Raw genomic sequence first — 21,247 nt, forward strand, 5'->3', positions numbered from 1 at the left:
CAGCAGTTCTTTGAACCCCTGCAGACTTGTGTCTGCCGGAAAGAGAGATACAACGTAGGTTTTAAATCTAGGATCGAGCACGGTGGCCAAAATGTAGTGCTCTGATTTCAACAGATTGACCACCCGTGAATCCTTGTTAAGCGAATTAAGGGCTCCATCCACAAGTCCCACATGCCTAGCGGAATCGCTCTGTGTTAGCTCCTCCTTCAATGTCTCCAGCTTCTTCTGCAAAAGCCTGATGAGGGGAATGACCTGACTCAGGCTGGCAGTGTCTGAACTGACTTCACGTGTGGCAAGTTCAAAAGGTTGCAGAACCTTGCACAACGTTGAAATCATTCTCCACTGCGCTTGAGACAGGTGCATTCCACCTCCTATATCGTGCTCAGTTGTATAGGCTTGAATGGCCTTTTGCTGCTCCTCCAACCTCTGAAGCATATAGAGGGTTGAATTCCACCTCGTTACCACTTCTTGCTTCAGATGATGGCAGGGCAGGTTCAGGCGTTTTTGGTGTTGCTCCAGTCTTCTGTACGTGGTGCCTGTACGCCGAAAGTGTCCCGCAATTCTTCTGGCCACCGACAGCATCTCTTGCACGCCCCTCTCGTTTTTTAAATAATTCTGCACCACCAAATTCAAGGTATGTGCAAAACATGGGACGTGCTGGAATTTGCCCATATTTAATGCACACACAATATTGCTGGCGTTGTCCGATGCCACAAATCCACAGGAGAGTCCAATTGGGGTAAGCCATTCTGCGAAGATCTTCCTCAGTTGACGTAAGAGGTTTTTAGCTGTGTGCGTATTCTGGAAAGCGGTGATACAAAGCGTAGCCTGCCTAGGAAAGAGTTGGCGTTTGCGAGATGCTGCTACTGGTGCCGCCGCTGCTGTTCTTGCGGCGGGAGTCAATACATCTACCCAGTGGGCTGTCACAGTCATATAGTCCTGAGTCTGCCCTGCTCCACTTGTCCACATGTCCGTGGTTAAGTGGACATTGGGTACAACTGCATTTTTTAGGACACTGGTGAGTCTTTTTCTGAGGTCTGTGTACATTTTCGGTATCGCCTGCCTAGAGAAATGGAACCTAGATGGTATTTGGTACCGGGGACACAGTACCTCAATCAAGTCTATAGATGGCTCTGCAGTAATGATGGATACCGGAACCACGTTTCTCACCGCCCAGGATGCCAAGGCCTCAGTTATCCGCTTTGCAGCAGGATGACTGCTGTGATATTTCATCTTCCTCGCAAAGGACTGTTGGACAGTCAATTGCTTGGTGGAAGTAGTAAAAGTGGTCTTACGACTTCCCCTCTGGGATGACCATCGACTCCCAGCAGCAACAACAGCAGCGCCAGCAGCAGTAGGCGTTACACGCAAGGATGCATCGGAGGAATCCCAGGCAGGAGAGGACTCGTCAGAATTGCCAGTGACATGGCCTGCAGGACTATTGGCATTCCTGGGGAAGGAGGAAATTGACACTGAGGGAGTTGGTGGGGTGGTTTGCGTGAGCTTGGTTACAAGAGGAAGGGATTTACTGGTCAGTGGACTGCTTCCGCTGTCGCCCAAAGTTTTTGAACTTGTCACTGACTTATGATGAATGCGCTGCAGGTGACGTATAAGGGAGGATGTTCCGAGGTGGTTAACGTCCTTACCCCTACTTATTACAGCTTGACAAAGGCAACACACGGCTTGACACCTGTTGTCCGCATTTCTGTTGAAATACTTCCACACCGAAGAGCTGATTTTTTTGGTATTTTCACCAGGCATGTCAATGGCCATATTCCTCCCACGGACAACAGGTGTCTCCCCGGGTGCCTGACTTAAACAAACCACCTCACCATCAGAATCCTCCTTGTCAATTTCCTCCCCAGCTCCAGCAACACCCATATCCTCCTCATCCTGGTGTACTTCAACACTGACATCTTCAATCTGACTATAAGGAACTGGACTGCGGGTGCTCCTTCCAGCACTTGCAGGGGGCGTGCAAATGGTGGAAGGCGCATGCTCTTCACGTCCAGTGTTGGGAAGGTCAGGCATCGCAACCGACACAATTGGACTCTCCTTGTGGATTTGTGATTTCGAAGAACGCACAGTTCTTTGCTGTGCTTTTGCCAGCTTAAGTCTTTTCATTTTTCTAGCGAGAGGCTGAGTGCTTCCATCCTCATGTGAAGCTGAACCACTAGCCATGAACATAGGCCAGGGCCTCAGCCATTCCTTGCCACTCTGTGTGGTAAATGGCATATTGGCAAGTTTACGCTTCTCCGACGATTTTATTTTAGATTTTTGAGTCCTTTTTTAACTGATATTTTGTGTTTTGGATTTTACATGCTCTGTACTATGACATTGGGCATTGGCCTTGGCAGACGACGTTGATGGAATTTCATCGTCTCGGCCATGACTAGTGGCAGCAGCTTCAGCACGAGGTGGAAGTGGATCTTGATCTTTCCCTATTTTTAGAACCTCAACATTTTTGTTCTCCATATTTTAATAGGCACAACTAAAAGGCACCTCAGGTAAACAATGGAGATGGATGGATACTAGTATACTTATGGATGACGAGTGACTGACGACACAGAGGTAGCTACAGCCGTGGACTACCGTACTGCGTCTGCTTGTAAAGAGATGATAATGATATAAAAAATATATATATATCACTACTGCAGGTATATATAATATAATGATGGACCTGCTGGACACTGTCAGCAGACTCCTAAACTACTAGTATGAAGAAGATAGAAAAAAAAAACCCACCACAGGTAGGTATACAATTATGGATGAGCACTGACGACACAGAGGTAGCCACAGCCGTGGACTACCGTACTGCGTCTGCTAGTATAGAGATGATAATGATATAAAAAATATATATATATCACTACTGCAGGTATATATAATATAATGACGGACCTGCTGGACACTGTCAGCAGACTCCTAAACTACTAGTATGAAGAAGATAGAAAAAAAAAAACCCCACCACAGGTAGGTATACAATTATGGACGAGCACTGACGACACAGAGGTAGCCACAGCCGTGGACTACCGTACTGCGTCTGCTAGTATAGAGATGATAATGATATAAAAAATATATATATATCACTACTGCAGGTATATATAATATAATGACGGACCTGCTGGACACTGTCAGCAGACTCCTAAACTACTAGTATGAAGAAGATAGAAAAAAAACCCCCACCACAGGTAGGTATACAATTATGGACGAGCACTGACGACACAGAGGTAGCTACAGCCGTGGACTACCGTACTGCGTCTGCTAGTATAGAGATGATAATGATATAAAAAATATATATATATCACTACTGCAGGTATATATAATGTAATGACGGACCTGCTGGACACTGTCAGCAGACTCCTAAACTACTAGTATGAAGAAGATAGAAAAAAAAACCCCACCACAGGTAGGTATACAATTATGGACGAGCACTGACGACACAGAGGTAGCCACAGCCGTGGACTACCGTACTGCGTCTGCTAGTATAGAGATGATAATGATATAAAAAATATATATATATCACTACTGCAGGTATATATAATATAATGACGGACCTGCTGGACACTGTCAGCAGACTCCTAAACTACTAGTATGAAGAAGATAGAAAAAAAAAACCCACCACAGGTAGGTATACAATTATGGACGAGCACTGACGACACAGAGGTAGCCACAGCCGTGGACTACCGTACTGCGTCTGCTAGTATAGAGATGATGATATAAAATATATATATATATCACTACTGCAGGTATATATAATATAATGACGGACCTGCTGGACACTGTCAGCAGACTCCTAAACTACTAGTATGAAGAAGATAGAAAAAAAAAAACCACCACAGGTAGGTATACATTTATGGACGAGCACTGACGACACAGAGGTAGCTACAGCCGTGGACTACCATACTGCGTCTGCTAGTCTAGAGATGATAATGATATAAAAAATATATATATATCACTACTGCAGGTATATATAATATAATGACGGACCTGCTGGACACTGTCAGCAGACTCCTAAACTACTAGTATGAAGAAGATAGAAAAAAAAAAACCCACCACAGGTAGGTATACAATTATGGACGAGCACTGACGACACAGAGGTAGCCACAGCCGTGGACTACCGTACTGCGTCTGCTAGTATAGAGATGATAATGATGTAAAAAATATATATATATCACTACTGCAGGTATATATAATATAATGACAGACCTGCTGGACACTGTCAGCAGACTCCTAAACTACTAGTATGAAGAAGATAGAAAAAAAAACCCACCACAGGTAGGTATACAATTATGGACGAGCACTGACGACACAGAGGTAGCTACAGCCGTGGACTACCGTACTGCGTCTGCTAGTATAGAGATGATAATGATATAAAAAATATATATATATCACTACTGCAGGTATATATAATATAATGACGGACCTGCTGGACACTGTCAGCAGACTCCTAAACTACTAGTATGAAGAAGATAGAAAAAAAAAACCACCACAGGTAGGTATACAATTATGGACGAGCACTGACGACACAGAGGTAGCCACAGCCGTGGACTACCGTACTGCGTCTGCTAGTATAGAGATGATAATGATATAAAAAATATATATATATCACTACTGCAGGTATATATAATATAATGACGGACCTGCTGGACACTGTCAGCAGACTCCTAAACTACTAGTATGAAGAAGATAGAAAAAAAAAACCCACCACAGGTAGGTATACAATTATGGACGAGCACTGACGACACAGAGGTAGCTACAGCCGTGGACTACCGTACTGCGTCTGCTAGTATAGAGATGATAATGATATAAAAAATATATATATATATCACTACTGCAGGTATATATAATATAATGACGGACCTGCTGGACACTGTCAGCAGACTCCTAAACTACTAGTATGAAGAAGATAGAAAAAAAAACCCCACCACAGGTAGGTATACAATTATGGACGAGCACTGACGACACAGAGGTAGCTACAGCCGTGGACTACCGTACTGCGTCTGCTAGTATAGAGATGATAATAATATAAAAAATATATATATATCACTACTGCAGGTATATATAATATAATGACGGACCTGCTGGACACTGTCAGCAGACTCCTAAACTACTAGTATGAAGAAGATAGAAAAAAAAACCCCACCACAGGTAGGTATACAATTATGGACGAGCACTGACGAGTCACGACACAGAGGTAGCCACAGCCGTGGACTACCGTACTGCGTCTGCTAATATAGAGATGATAAAGATGATAGAGATGAACAAAAAAAAATATAACACTACTGCAAGTAAATATTTATATAATATAATGAATGACGGACCTGCTGGACACTGTCAGCAGAATGCGTTTATAGAATAAATAAAAAAAACACCACAGGAGTGTTTAACTTTTTCAGGCAGACAATATACTGGTGGTCACTGGTCAGTCACACTGGCAGCAAAAGTGTGCACTGTACTCCTGCTATAACTGCACCCCAGTCTCCCCCACAATTCAGCTGTGTGAGCACTCAGCACAGTCAGATATACATAGATGATATTATCATGTAGCACACTGAGGCTGAGCACAGATATGGTATGTGACTGTGTATCGTTTTTTTTCAGGCAGAGAACGGATTATATTAAATAATAAAGTGGTCAGTCACTAGTAACTAACTATCAGCAAAACTCTGCACTCTGAGTACTCCTAATGCTCCCCAAAATTACTAAGTAATCAACTCAAGTGTCTCTATCTACTAACGGAGAGGACGCCAGCCACGTCCTCTCCCTATCAATCTCAATGCACGTGTGAAAATGGCGGCGACGCGCGGCTCCTTATATAGAATCCGAGTCTCGCGATAGAATACGAGCCTCGCGAGAATCCGACAGCGGGATGATGACGGTCGGGCGCGCTCGGGTTAGCCGAGCAAGGCGGGAAGATCCGAGTCTGCCTCGGACCCGTGTAAAAAGGCTGAAGTTCGGGGGGGTTCGGATTCCGAGGAACCGAACCCGCTCATCTCTAGTGACAACCCCCTCAAACGGTTGCGACACGCCTGCGTTTTACTAGTCGCCCCTCATTATTGCCCACAAACGGTCCCTGACTGTCAATCACTTTGCAAATAAATACTCTTTGCGTCCGACACTGCAAGACCACCATTGCACATGCGCAGTGCGATACAGAGGCATGCGCAGTGGCAGAAAACACTTCACTGCTATACAACATCAGCAGGGCGCCAATCCCTGACTCAGGCATACAGTCCCAATTGTGGCATGCATAGCGATCTCGGTTGCAATATCAGTTCTATATATTTTAATACTCAACATAAATAAGTATAAACTTATAAAGCCAAGACAATAAATTCTTATTGTCTTTGCTTTATACGTTTATACTAAAGCCAAGACAATAGTGGGGACTAAAATGCAGAATAATAAAAATTGTACTGTTCTGCCAGTATTGAAAATAGGGACAATTCCTGGTACAAATCATGGGCCTGTCTATTGAAATTAGGGACAATGGTAATACATGTGTTTGGAGAGATAAATCACTAGACAGTTGGTTAATGCATGTCTCTGGTGAGATGAGCAATATGCTTTGTCTCACTTAAATGATAAATAGAGATAAGCAATAAAGCCTGCACATATGGTTACTGTGTGCTTACAGAAAGCAGGAAGGAAATAAGTGCCACTTAGAAATCCCCCCTCCTACATTTAAAGGTATTTTCAGCTGCACGCATGCAATTGTACTGGTAATTGTAATTATATGTTGAGTTTAGTATAGGATTTTTTTTGGTCACTCAGTAATAGTTTTGTACTACAAATAAAACAAAATTCTTCAGTGATTGTTCACATTAATAGTGATAGACTGATCGTGTTGCTTGTTGATATATAATTCTAACTAGCAATATACGTTTTGCACCTCGGTAATTCAGCAGTATTTAATTAGCTATCCGGTTTACCTGTGATGTGTTTTTCTTAGCGTGTCCAGCTTTTATAAATAAGCGTAACACTTCATGTCCGCTGTATATACAAAATCTATATTTCACGAAGAGACTAGCAACCCTAAACCGCTCTGGGAATACTTGCTTCATTCATTAATTGGCTGGAGAATTACACACATTCCGTTGGCCTTCGCTGACCCCCGGTCATTTTTGCTCTTCCCAGAATTCATAATGACCCCACACAACGGAAAGAATTGTCATATTTGTTCTCTTCCTATAGTATAAATTCTGTGACATGAAAATGTACAGATATAGGGGAAAAGGAGCACTCTGCATCAGGGCCAAGCAAAAGTGGAACATGAAAAATCAACAGAACTCTGCAAAACAGCCTGTTCTGCCACAGAATGTTGAACCCTGAGTACAGCTACTGTATTTGTATAGTGATCAGCTAAATCAAGGATATACTGTATGCGCAATCTCCATTTCTAAGGGCTTAATGTTCCTTCCCACAAAATAAGGGAGGCATTTGATATGCCGGCTGTTGGGATCCCCCTCTTGTGGGGTCCACGACATCCCTGGAGGGAGAATAAATAGCGCAAGGGGCTCTTTTGTGATCACCCCGCTGCTGGCATGTCGGCAGTCAGGATCCTGGCACCGGTATGCTGGGCGCCGGGATCCCGACAGCCGACATAAAGTAGTAGACCCCTTTATAAGGCGCATTGGTGCACAGATCCGTTTCAAAAAGCAACACCCAATGTGGCCAGTATTTGGCCAAATCTGGACCAAATATTTTCTAATCAACAACCAACTTATACTGTAAGCAGCTCTGTAAACTTGCTCAAAGAAATATAATAGTCACTGTAAAACTGTAACTATACGGCTACTGCGCTGTGATGTCATAGTTTTTAGGATCATAAATTATATCTAAAGCGGTCTCTTGATTAAGTCAATACAGTCTGATTAGAAAAGATTGCATCAATTCTCTATTGTTTCTTTCACAAGAGATGATGAAAATGTAAACGTGTCTAACTAAAAGTATTTAACCTCAGCTGTCTATATATGTCTCACATGTGCATAAACACGTGCAGTGACAGACTGCGGCAGTGCTGAGGCTTTTGCATTGTTAGCCAGTGGTTCAGCATACATCTGCCGCACAAAAAAAAGGTGCAAGGTCACTCATAACTAAGAGAATGGCCAAGTCTCGCGGGTGCTTGGCGTGAGTCACAAGGGCGTGGCCTCTCTATATTGTGGCCGAACAGCTCCACTACTCGGCCAGGCTTTCATATGGCTTTACCGATCTAACTGGCCATAGGCCGCTCTGGTATTTGCCAGAAGTGCCAGATGGCCAGTCCAGCCCTGAACACGTGTTTATTAAATATACAAATTAAAAATTATACTCTTAAATAAACAACTAATGATACTTATTAGCAGTGGTGGCTTGTACCTTTTAAAAGGACCCCAGGCCGGGTCCAGACGGAGATTCCGGATTCTCCTCTGCTGCACATACACAAAAAATAATCTAACAGGGAGAGGAAAAAATCCCTCAAAGTGTGGTTTCTAGGGACTGCATGGGCTGCAGCATCTAAAAGCTAGGCATTGCTGGCATGATAGAAGCAGAAACGGTTTGGAAGCGCTTTCTGTTAATGGATGTCCATACTGGCACTGGCAGTCCTATTGGGAGGAAGCACCTCCCCCTGGGACTGACAGTCCATCATGTTACTAGCAGAAACTGGGGGCTTACTGGGGGTGGCCGTGGATTTTACTGGCGGAAGCAGACGACTTACAGCCCCTAGATGAAATCCACCACTGCACATTAGTTATAAATGGATAAACATTGTCACATTTTGACTTACACACATTGGAGTACAATGTAATATAAAACGTACGTGGGCTGTAAAAAGAGATTTTTATCCCTTGCCAAGCTGGATGTGATGTGCAAATTGCTTTTACCTTGTGCATTAAATGCTTTAAATCCTCATCATACCTATTCATAACACAAAAATGTATCCTGAATGCGCATTCTTGTTGAACTTATGAAATGGATCTTAGTAAGAATAACACAATATAGAATATCACTCTGAAGCAAACACCACTTCTCTATGATGTAGGAGAAGAGCGCACAAAAAAAGATCAAGAAACTGCTCTGAAATTGTAATCATTGCGTCTAAAGTCTTCAGTTTTCATTCTTGGTTCCCACCAGGCAACAAACTATGCATAAAGTGGGTCATTCCGAGTTGATCGCTAGCTGAAAATGTTCGCTGCGCTGCGATTAAGTGAAAAATTGGCACTTCTGCGCATGCGTATTCGGTGCAGTGCGCACGCGCGACGTACTTTCACAACGACCGATGTATTTTTACACAAGGTCTTGCGAAGCTTTTCAGTCGCAATGGCCGCCGCAGAGTGATTGACATGAAGTGGGCGTTTCTGGGTGTCAACTGACCGTTTTCAGGGAGTGTTCCAAAAAAAAGGGAGGCGCGCCAGGAAAAACGCAGGCGTGGCTGGGCGAACGCAGGGCGTGTTTGTGACGTCAAAACAGGAACTGAACAGTCTGAAGTGATCGCAAGTGCTGAGTAGGTCTGAAGCTACTCTGAAACTGCACAAAAATATTTTGTAGCCGCTGTGCGATCCTTTCGTTTGCACTTCTGCTAAGCTAAAATACACTCCCAGTGGGAGGCGGCATAGCGTTTGCACGACTGCTAAAAACAGCTAGTGAGCGATCAACTCGGAATGACCCCCAAAGTTCAGCTTTCCAAACCATTCCAGCTTGATTTGGCTGCAAATATCTGACTTATTTATATTCGATATCTACTGACCCTCATAAGTGCTGTTTTTCTTGCTGTAACCTTGCACAACAGCATTTTATGGATTTTATTGAATTAGAGACAAGAGAGATTTTCAAAACTATTCCACAAAATATCTGAGTTGTTCTGCATTTGGTTGCAAAAGTGTCTCTCAATTTGGTTTCTGTAGGACAATAGATTTCCAATTTCCAAGATAAGAACCAGGTCAAGAGATACCAATAGGCAAAACCTAGGACACCAATGGTTAAGACGTGCCTAAAACATTGAATGAGTGACAAAAAGTCACTTACCCAGTGGTTTTAATGCCCCAACAATCACGGATCAAAGGCTGCTGACTTGAAGGAGAGTCTTCCAGCAGTTTTATACACATGAGAAATCTTTGTTACTGTTACAGACTTACTGGGAGTGTAATGTTTGTTTAAGGATGGCAACAGTTCCAGGCTGAGTTTTACTTTGGAAACTATACTGAGGGAACAGTAGGTGGCGCTGTGTTGTTAGTCATCATTGTGTAGTCTCTCTGTTGAGCAAGTGTACTATCTTATACCTTTCTGTTAATCCTTGTGTTACATGTACTGGTCATGAACAAAGAAGAATATTCAACTTCACTTATAAAGTAGTGAACAAAGGGAGTGAGAGTTTTGGAGACTTTTTTAAAGTTTTTATTTTTAATTATTTTGTATAACCATTATACAAAATAATTAAAAATAAAAACTTTAAAAAAAGTCTCCAAAACTCATTGGAATGGTAAAGTAGGCACTAGAGGGGTCTTAATCCAATCCTTGTTTCTCTATCTCCCATAACAAATGAGACTTCTGAAGAGTACCAGTACCTTACAGCATGACCTTGTGACCTCTTGGAGGGTGGGTGGGTGGGTGGGGTAGGGGGGTTGAAGTGCCCAGTGCTGTCAAGTCTGGGGCTGATTTTCATAACAGCATAGAGATCCCGCATCAGTATTCTCTCTCTGTTATAGCGGAATCCAGTTAAGAATGTCTAAAGCTAGTTGACAATAATTTGGTGGGTACTGTAAATGTAAAACACTTTTTTCTGTTATGGTACCTGTACTGTAAATGCAGAATAGTGAGCCAAACGCTGAGCTTATCACCACAGCCAATTAAGATTTTGAGGATGCTAAGATAGAAAATCTTTAGTAAATGCAATGGCGGGGAGTAGAAAATTGCACACTTATTCATGAACAGACTTGCAAAGGTTATGTTCCCCTTTATAGGCATATTTCTTAATAATATGTATTAGACCTCTAGGACCTATATTCCTACATAAAAGTGCCTATCTACTTAGAGTTTTCCTAGAGTAATCAGTACTTGGGCTCACTATAGTGCATTGTAAAAAACAAGCAGGTGAAAGCAGTAACAGGTACCATTGATTCTTTATAGACAGAACTTTGTATTTAATGGTCTTTAAATAGAAAAACAACAAAAACAAGAATACACCAGTGCACGCCATCAAAATGCAACATAACATAATTGGGTTTGGATTTAATTCAGTCCAAAATAAAAAATTAAGAAATGTCTTTAAAAGTTACTCATTACTCAAAGAACATTTCCCACCAGTTTTCCTGCATCACTTTTTGTCCTCACCTTGTTCTGCTCCTTCCTCTTTATAACGGTCAGTGGGGCAGATGTGTTAACCTGGAAAAGGCATAAGGAAGTGATTAACCAGTGATATGTGCAAGGTGATAAAGGCACCAGCCAATCAGATCCTAACTGTTAATATACATATTGGAGCTGATTGGCTGGTGCGTGTATCACCTTGCACATATCACTGGTTTATCACTTCCTTATGTCTTCTCCAGGTTAATACATCTGCCCCAGTGTGTGGCATCCTACAGTACTTGCCTCTGTTCCTATCCTCGCTTCCTTGTGAGGATGGGAATGCCTGCCCCCCTTGTCGTTCAACCAGCCCCCACTACAGGACTGCACAGTGCAGCAGTAGTCTGCTCTGGCTGGGGAGGGGGGCACCCTGAAAATATTTGGCTTGCCCCCCTCGTTGTCCGGCCCGCCCCCCCCCACAGAACTGCACAGTGCAGCAGTAGTCTGCTCTGGGTGGGGGGGCACCTTGAGAATATCTGACTTGCCCCCAGTCATTGTCCAGCCCGCCCACACTACAGGACTGCACAGTGCAGCAGTAGTGTAATTACTATGCTATACTTGTTGCTTCCGATGTACACCTAGCACATATGCCAGTTCCTGACTGAACACCTAAAGTAACTGCGCTTGTCATACATGTGTCTTTACCTTCTAGCATTCAGGGCAGTAATGCGTTCATCTGTACATGAACCCCATAGCAGATAAGCGGCCTGTGCTTAGAACCACACAAGCAAGTTTACACCTTTAGAAATATAATCCATTTTTTCCATTATCTGAAATACAACAAGTCCAGCTGCTTATTACCTGGCTGTGCCTTGACTCTCCATATTTTCCATTCAGGTTGGTGCGGTGACAGTTCTTATACCACCAGGCTCCTTTATATGACGAGGCGCAGTTTGTTACAGCAACATCATTGTCTCTGTCCTTGGTAGAGAATGGGCGCCCCTGGTGGTAAGTAAGGGAATCCCCTTCAGGAAACACAATATTAATGCAAATATTTAGTATTTCGGCAGTAGTTCTGCATTTATACTAAACTAAAGCACACAAATGGTTCCTCTTTTTGCAGAATCTGGGTGCACTTTACATGGGCAAATGCAGGATGTGTGTGTGTGTGTGTGTGTGTGTGTGTGTGTGTGTGTACAGTGCATTCAGAAAGTATTCACAGCGTTTCACTTTTTCCACATTTTGTTATGTTACAGCCTTATTCCAAAATTTAATACATTCATTTTTTCCCTCAAAGTTCTACACACAATACCCCATAATGACAACGTGAAAACATTTCACAGCCTTTGCTCAATACTCTGTTGATGCACCTTTGGCAGCAGTTACAGCCTCAAGTTTTTTTGAATATGATGCCACAAGCTTGACGGGTGTGGTATGGAAGGTAGATAGTAACTAGGTCGACAGTGTCTAGGTCGACCACTATTGGTCGACAGTAACTAGGTCGACAGGGTCTCTAGGTCGACAGGGTATTTATGTTGACAGGTCAAAAGGTCGACATGAGTTTTTTATGTTTTTTTGGTGTCGTTTTCTTCGTAAAGTGACCGGGAACCCCAATTAGTGCACCGTGTCCCCTCGCATAGCTCGCTTCACTCGCCATGCTTCGGGCAAGGTGCCTCGCTTCGCTCAGCACAGATTACCGTTCCAATCGTAGTCCACGTGGATCGTTAAGTATGAAAAGGTTAAAAAAAAGAAAAAAAGTGAAAAACTCATGTCAACCTTTTGACCTGTCGACCTAGAACATGTCGACCTAGGGACCCTGTCGACCGAGAAACAAAGTTGACCTAGTTACTGTCAACCAATAGTGGTCGACCTAGATAGTGTCGACCTAGCTACTGTCGACCTAGAGACCGGATCCCAAGCTTGACACACCTACTGTATCTTTGGGCAGTTTCGCTCCTTCCTCTTTGCAGCACCTCTCAAGCTCCATCAGGTTGGATGGGAAGCGTCAGTGCACAGCCATTTTCAGATCTCTCTAGAGATATTCAATCGGATTCAAGTCTGGGCTCTGGCTGGTTCACTCAAGGACATTCACAGAGTTGTCCTGAAGCCACTCCTTTGATATCTTGGCTGTGTGGTTAGGGTCGTTGTCCTGCTGAAAGATGAACCGTCGGCCCCAGTCTGACTCAAGAGCGCTCTGGAGCAGGTTTTCATCCAGGATGTCTCTGTACATTGCTGAATTCATCTTTCCCTCTATACTGACTAGTCTCCCAGTTCCTGCCACTGAAAAACATCCCCACAGCATGATGGTGCCATCACCAGGCTTCACTGTAGGGATGGTATTGGCCTGGTGATGAGCTGTGCCTGGTTTCCTCCAAACATGACGCCTGGCATTCACACCAAAGAGTTCAATCTGTGTCTCATCTGACCAGAGAATTTTGTTTCTTATGCATCCTTCAGATGCATTTTGACAAACTCCAAGCAGGCTGCCATGTGCTTTTTACTAAGGAGTGGCTTCCATATGGCCACTCTACCATACAAGCCTGATTGGTGGATTGCTGCAGAGATGTTTGTCCTCTCTCCACAGAGGAATGCTGTAGCTCTGACAGAGTGACCATCGGGTTCTTGGTCACCTCCCTGACTAGGTCCCTTCTCCTCCGAATGCTCAGTTTAAACAGCCGGCAAGCTCTAGGAAGAGTCCTGGTGGTTCCGAAATTCTTCTTTTTTGGATGATGGAGGCCACTGTGCTCACTGGGACCTTCAAAGCAGCAGCTATTTTTCTGTACCCTTCCTCAAATTTGTGCCTCGAGACAATCCTGTCTTGGAAGTCTACAGACAATTCCTTTGACTTCATGCTTGGTTTGTGCTCAGACATGCACTGTCAAGTGTGGGACCTTATATAGATAGGTGTGTCCCTTTCCAAATCATGTCCAATCAACTGAATTTATCACAGGTGGACTCCAATGACGCTGTAGGAACATCTCAAGGATGATCAGTGGAAACAGGATACACCTGAGCTAAATTTTGAGCATCATGGCAAAAGCTGTGAATACTTATGTACATGTGATTTCTTAGTTTTTTATTTTTAATAAATTTGCAAAAATCTGAAAAAAAACTTTTCACGTTGTCATTATGGGGTATTGTGTGCAGAATTTTGAGGGAAAAGTGAATTTATTCCATTTTGGAATAAGACTGTAACAAAATGTGGAAAAAGTGAAGCGCTGTTAATACTTTCCACATGCACTCTATATATATATATATATATATATATATATATGTATGTATACATATATAATACATATACACAACAAAACATCTATTACCTAGACTAGAACACATGCATGCATACATACATACAAACATACATACTTTAGCTGGTACACACTAAACTATTATTGATCAGATAATTGGATAGTTCGATAGTGTGCATGTGCATGTAGGAATATTAAACGCTCCTGTGAGGTCAGATCGGGAGGCCAGCGTCTTATGTGCTGCACATGGTATTTGGTTCCCGACCTCCCAATCTCTTGGAAGACATCTGAAGAAACTACAGACTGAGCTTGAAATGGCTCCATGTTTGCTGGTGTATGCCAAAGAGATAAGCAACAGCTTTAGCACTAATAAGGGTGCATTACTGATCAGAACTGCATCCAAGCATGCAGAATCGGACCTTCCCCGGCACCATGCGACTGTGTGACCCATGGGGATGCGCAAACTGGCCGCTGCAAGTCCTACACAGAGGCCAGGAAATATCTGTCCTCTGATGTAGATCCAGGCCTTTTCCCTCCACCGCAATGTCGGCAACATGCCTCCATTTGGAGAAACAGAGGCCATCACCGCCCACTCCGCACCCCACAACACAGCAGTGTGGCTCAGATGAGAGAAAACATTTGGTCCATTAGGTGTGGTTTTTGCTTGTTTTTTTGGGGATTAAGTAAAAACTGGAACAGTCCGAACCCTGAACCAAAATGGCTCCCTGTAGCAAACTCTGCCATTCTGGAGCTTGTAGTGCTCATCCATCCTGGTCCAGGAAGGGTGGTGGGGGAAGGTGAGGTGGTGCCTGTGACAGCTGCCCCTCTGTATGATCCAGACCATTACGGTTATTGGGGGTCATTCCGACCCGATCGCACGCTGCAGCGATCGGGTTGAAACTGTGCATGCACCGGTGCCATAGTGTCTAAGGCCGTCAGTACCTAGCGATCACCTCTGCCTGATTGACAGGCAGAGGCATTCGCTGGGTGGGAGGGGGCGGCACGCCGGCATTTAGCCGCCGTTTCCGGGGCACGGTACGGCCAACACAGGTGTGGCCGGACCGTGCGGGGGGCGGGCCGCAGCGACAAGTAACTCTCAGCCAGCCGCAGAAGCTGCGCTGGTCGGGAGTTACTCTTCAAGTAGAAAAGCATCGCTGCTGTGCAATGCTTTTGTACTTGTGTAGGGTGGAAGCCGGACTGACATGCGGGGCGAACTAGCCCTGTGCTGGGTGTCCCCCCGCATGTCTGGGAAGATGATCGTAGCTGTGCTAAATTTAGCACAGCTACGATCAAGTCAGAATGACCCCCACCACCCCATACCCAGACCATACGGAGAGGCTGTAATCTCTCCCTCTCCAGTGACAGCTGTCACAGGCACCCCCCCCCCCTTCCTTCCCCCCAGAAACGACACCCCAGACCGGGACAGACAAGCACTACAAGCTCCAGAATGGCAGAGTTTGCTGCAGAGAGCCAGACCGGCTTTACTTACAAACATGATTCAGGCCCTTTATTCCCTGTACTGCAGTTATACCTGTGCTCAGTGGCATGTCTATAGTGGGTGCAGGTTGTGCGGTGTACATCGGTGTACATGGGCGCATTGTGTGTTACTTGTCTTTAAATGCAATATTTGGCAAAACTTTATTTTTCCAACTTAATTATATTTCTCTTCTGTAGTGGAAACAGTGTGCTCCTCCGACTGATATTTGGAGAAATTCTGCATTATAATTGCACAAAGGCGCTCTGTACAATTTTAGCCCACATTGCTTTCTGACTATGCTCTATATGGTGGATTTCTAATTTTGTTGTAGAAAAGTGCCAGTGCCTAGTATTTATATTAACAAAGTGAATTCAGTACTGCAATCAGGGGCGCCAAGGGGAGGAGCAGGTACTACTTACCCGGGCCAGTTGGAAAGACTCAGGTTACTGTTGAGGAAAACACGGTCCCACTTTGCAGGTCTGGGAGGAGAGACTTCTGCCGCTGAGCAACAGCAGTCTCCCCTCTCTCACTGCCCCATGTGCCACTGCAGCTGTTACACAGTGTCTAGCAGTAGTGGGCTGAAGAGTAGTGTTACAGGTGGGACAGTCGCACCTCCCGGGGTGTGCCAATGTCACCCCTTCCCTAGGATTTGGCCACACCCCCCAAATCCTCAGTACCTGGCCTTGTATGAGCTCTCAACGGTCCTGGCTGTAATATCCGGGTGCTACAATACAGCCTCTTACTTCTGAGTTGTATCACTGTCCATGAGGCTGGGAGTGACCAGGTTCAGCATTTACACTGTACTGGGGCAGATATGGTCACCACATGATGGGACAATGATGTCATAACTTAAGTAGCCTGACCTGATGTGACCAAGAACAAATACTTCACAGCCATCTGTCCCAATATTCTCCTGTAATGAGGGACTGAACATAGAATGTGAGTTCCATCTAAAGTGACACAACATACAGCACCAGACATACATAGAAATAAAGGCTGACATTCTGTAGTTTCCCCAGATTTCATCATTACTGCTTCAAATCCCAATTGTTAGAGTAAATATACAGTAGCAGCTTTCATTCACTGCCCCGGTACTTATGGAAACCCCCGTGTATCAGGCTGAGCTTTAAAAAACATCTATACTTTATACCTGAAGTCCCGTTGTAGTCCCCGATGCGCAGTTTGTACATGCTCCGTGGATCGCCTACATAAAACTTGTTATAATATGCATACACGGCTTCCTGTCCTTCGCGCATGTCAATTCTCAGCTCGTAACGGCCCTGAGAAGTAAGCTGATGAAGCGTATCCAGCCCTGTGGATGTAGTAACAATAAATGAGTGTGCTTTATACTGTATGTTAGTACAGTGAATCTCAAACTGTGCCATGGCACCCTGGGGTGCCGCGAGGCTCTTGCAGGGGCGCCTTGGCTTGGTGGTCCAGGACCAGGACCATATCAAATGATTTATGGTCAAAGTAATAAGTAAAACCAGTGCTGGTGGCTAACAATCATAATACATGTGGACAATCAGAAGCAAAAACTGTACACCATCACGTACCAGAACCTAAGGATGACAGGTAGACTTGGTTTTTTTAATTAATTTTTTTTTTTTTTTTTGCATTTATCAAAAAAAACTTACAGGTACCATGAAATAAATGCTGATTCTCTAGGGCGCAGTGATTCAAAAAAGTTTGGGAACCACTGCGTTAATACAAATATTCGTTTGATTGTCCTTACCAGTGTGTTCCTGGTATATTTGCATTAATTAGTAGAAAACTAAAACCCAGATATATACTCCTACTAGTAGAAATGTAATTTTGGAAATAAATCTCTAAGAATAATAAAAATGGTATTTCTGTGATTAAGGCATATGTGATGGACCAGCTCCCTGCAGAACAGTAATAGCTGTCTTATGCTTCTCTTGTTGCCAGCTTCCAAAAAGAGAAAGTAATTATAGCTGATGTGGCAGCTGACTGTCTCATTCTGTCACCAGCATGGAACAACATGCCGTCTTCCCTCCTGCAGCATTATAGTCATGTAAATCTAGCACTGTTTTAGGGGGGAAATAATGTTCTTCAATGCAAGTAGTAACAGTGAGAATAATCTATGCTCTATTTTACTAATAAAAAGAAAAAGAAAAAAAAAAAACACTATGGACCTACTGTTACTTCTCAGCTACATTATATACAATCATCAGCCATAACAATGAAACCACTGCCCAATATTGTGTCAGCACACCTCGTGCCACCAAAACAGCTCTGACCCGCTGAGGCATGGACCCTACAAGACTAGGGTTGCCACCTCATCCCTTTAATTCTAGACATATTAATTACACAGGTTCTGTGGCTGATTAAAACCAGGCGAAATGGAGTCTTGAAGTCAGCCAGCCACAGAACCTGTGTAATTAATTTGTATCCAGAATTAAAGGGATGAGGCGGCAACCCTGCATAAGACCTCTGAAACTGTCCTGTGGTGTCTGGCACTTAATCATTGCAGTAAATCCTTTAAGTCCTGTAAGTTGCGAAGTGGGGCCTCCATGGCTCAGACTTGTTTTTCCAGCACATCTCACAGATGCACCATAAGATTAAGATATTGGAAATTTGGAGGCCAAGCCAACACCTTGAACTCTTTGTCATGTTCCTCAAATAATTTTTGCAGTGTGGCAGGGTGTCTTATCCTGCTGAAAGAGGCCACTGTCAGCAGGGAATATCACTGCCATGAAGGGATGCAATGATGCAACTTCCGACCATCATCCACATACAGCATACATCTATAGTTTCCTAGCAGAACACTGCTCAGAGCATCACACTGCCTCCGGCTTACCTTCTAACCATAGTGCATCCTGATGACTTCTCTTCCCCAGGTAAATGACGCACACACAACTGGCCATCCACATGATGTAAAAGAAAAAGTGATTCATCAGACCAGGCCACATTATTTCCTTTCTCCATGATCCAGTTCACTTGGCCATTGTAGCCACTTACGGTAGTGGACAGGGGCCAGCATGGGCGATCTGACCGGTCAGCGGTAATGCAGCCTCATACACAGCAAGCTGTGATGCATCTGTGTGTTCTGATACCTTTCTATCATAGTCAGCATTAATGTTTTCTGCAAAATGTGCTATAGTAGCTCTCATATGGCATCATACCAGATGGGCTAGCCTTTGCTCCCCAAGTGCATCGATGTGACTTGTTGGTCGGTTGGACCACTTTTGTTATGTACTAAGCACTGCATACGGGGAACACCCTACAAGATCTGCCACTTTGGAGATGCTCTGACCCAGTTGCCTAGCCATCACAATTTGGCTTTTGCCTATTTTTCCTGCTTCCAACACATCAACTCCAAGAGCTGAGGGGGTAATTCAGAGTTGATCGTAGATGGGCTAAATTTAGCACATCTATGATCATTTACTCTGACATGCGGGGGATGCCCAGCACAGGGCTAGTCCGCACCGCATGTCAGACCCTACCCCCCCCCCCCCCCGCCACAAGTATAAAAAGGCATCGCACAGCGGCGATGCTATTGTAATTAAAAAAGAAGCTCTCTACCTGCGCAGCTCATGCGCGCTGGCAGGGAGCTACCTGTCGCATCCTGGGTCGCAGCGGCTGCACGTGACGTTAGGCAGCCGCCGCGCCCCCCCCCCCCCCCCCCGCACGGTGCAGGCACGCCTGCATTGCCCGGACCACACTCCAAAACGGCAGCCAAACGCCGCAGGCCCGCCCCCTTCCGCCCAGCGAACGCCTCTGCCTGTCAATCAGGCAGAGGAGATCGCTGGGCTGAGATGCCAGTTCAGACCTGGATTGCGCAGTTCAGAGCTGATCGCCCGCTGTTCGAAAACACACAGCAGTGATCATGTCTGAATTAGCCCCTGAGTGTTCACATGCTGCCCAATATATCCCAGCACTTGACAGGTGCCATCATAATTAGATAACCAATTCACTTCACCTGTCTGTGGTTATAATGTTTTGTCTGAGGGTATATAAGGAAAATTACAAAGTACGGCCACATGCTTAACTGATAATATCTTAAAAAGGGGGCAAAAGGGACAGTTACACAATGCCAAACCACATAACGGGGGTTCACCATTAGACGTTCTAGTAATGGAGTCTACATAAGCAAGGCTTTAAATTCATTCACTATAAATATACAATAAAGTAGATACCTGAGCTCTTCATTAGTAATACGTCCAAAGTACATGTTTAACTTTAATGTGTATATAACGTAATTCACAGAGTCTACTTCATGTCTAAGGGGTCTATTCAATTAGTGTCGGAATTTCCAACAAGTTGGAAAAACTGCACTCTTCAACTTTATTAGGTCGAATCTGTATTCGACCTATTCAATTCCAGTGCCGTTTTTCTGACTTGTTGGAAAACACTTGGATTGGCGGATTAGCCGTGGATCCACGTTTTTTATCGAATTTGCGGGCACTTCCGACAGGTTTTTGGCACGTTTCTGACAATGCCGACTCCACTTTAAAAAAGTCAGATCAACATTGTGAAAACGGGCAAAAACCTGTCGAAAAAAAGGCCCGCAAATTGAATAGTGAAGTGTCGGATACTCTTTGTTTGAGAGGATCGACACTAATTGAATATACCCCTAAAAAATCAACTGGGTGTATGTGCATATATTAAGTGGATAAATTGCCCACAGCAGCTTTTACTTATAATTTTATAGAATGTAAGTGACAAATGCAACCTTAAAACTCATTGTTTGCTATGGGCAACTGCTCCACTTGTCCATTTCTCTCCTCTTTACATACACGTCTTGATACATCTCCCCCAAAAGTGGAAAGTTTATTATAGCAACCAGTCAACTTGTTACTGTCATTTTATAGACTGTGCTACGTAAATAATAGCTAAAAGTTGATTAGTTACCATGGGCAACTTTTCCACTTTATCTTTCTCTAAGGTTTGATATATCTCCCCATATATATTAAATGATTACTTGCATAAGAAGGTATTCTGCAAATAGAAAATGTATGTGTGTATTTGCTACATTTGAGCTTGGAGTTCATTTGCTGATGATTATTATTAATATTATTATTATTACATGTAATTTATAAGGCTCCACAAGTGTTTTGCAGCGCCATACTCTTAGGTTAGTAAGATGCAATAGAAAAAATCTACTGTTTAGGCTGAGATAAGGAATGTTTTCATTTTCATTTAAAGTTCATTTAATTACAACTGCAACCTATACACAGCGGAAGCAGACATTTGATTGGCTCAACCAATGTTTTGTTCAGTACGACCACACCATTCA

General features: G+C 43.9%; 1 protein-coding gene across 2 annotated transcripts in view; it reads right to left on the bottom strand.

Moving 5' to 3' along the window:
• TNR (tenascin R) overlaps window positions 1–21,247 on the bottom strand; it is a 765,126-nt gene that overhangs the window by 74,953 nt on the left and 668,926 nt on the right. For both annotated transcript variants that reach the window (XM_063939699.1, XM_063939698.1), the window contains exons 20-21: window positions 17,138–17,299; window positions 12,124–12,287 (exon numbers count right to left, since the gene is read on the bottom strand). In XM_063939699.1, coding sequence (XP_063795769.1) covers window positions 12,124–12,287; window positions 17,138–17,299 — 326 coding nt within the window. The remainder of the gene's footprint in view (window positions 1–12,123; window positions 12,288–17,137; window positions 17,300–21,247) is intronic.

The sequence above is a fragment of the Pseudophryne corroboree genome, chromosome 9 (genome assembly GCF_028390025.1).
Source record: "Pseudophryne corroboree isolate aPseCor3 chromosome 9, aPseCor3.hap2, whole genome shotgun sequence".
Taxonomy (NCBI): Eukaryota; Metazoa; Chordata; class Amphibia; order Anura; family Myobatrachidae; genus Pseudophryne; species Pseudophryne corroboree.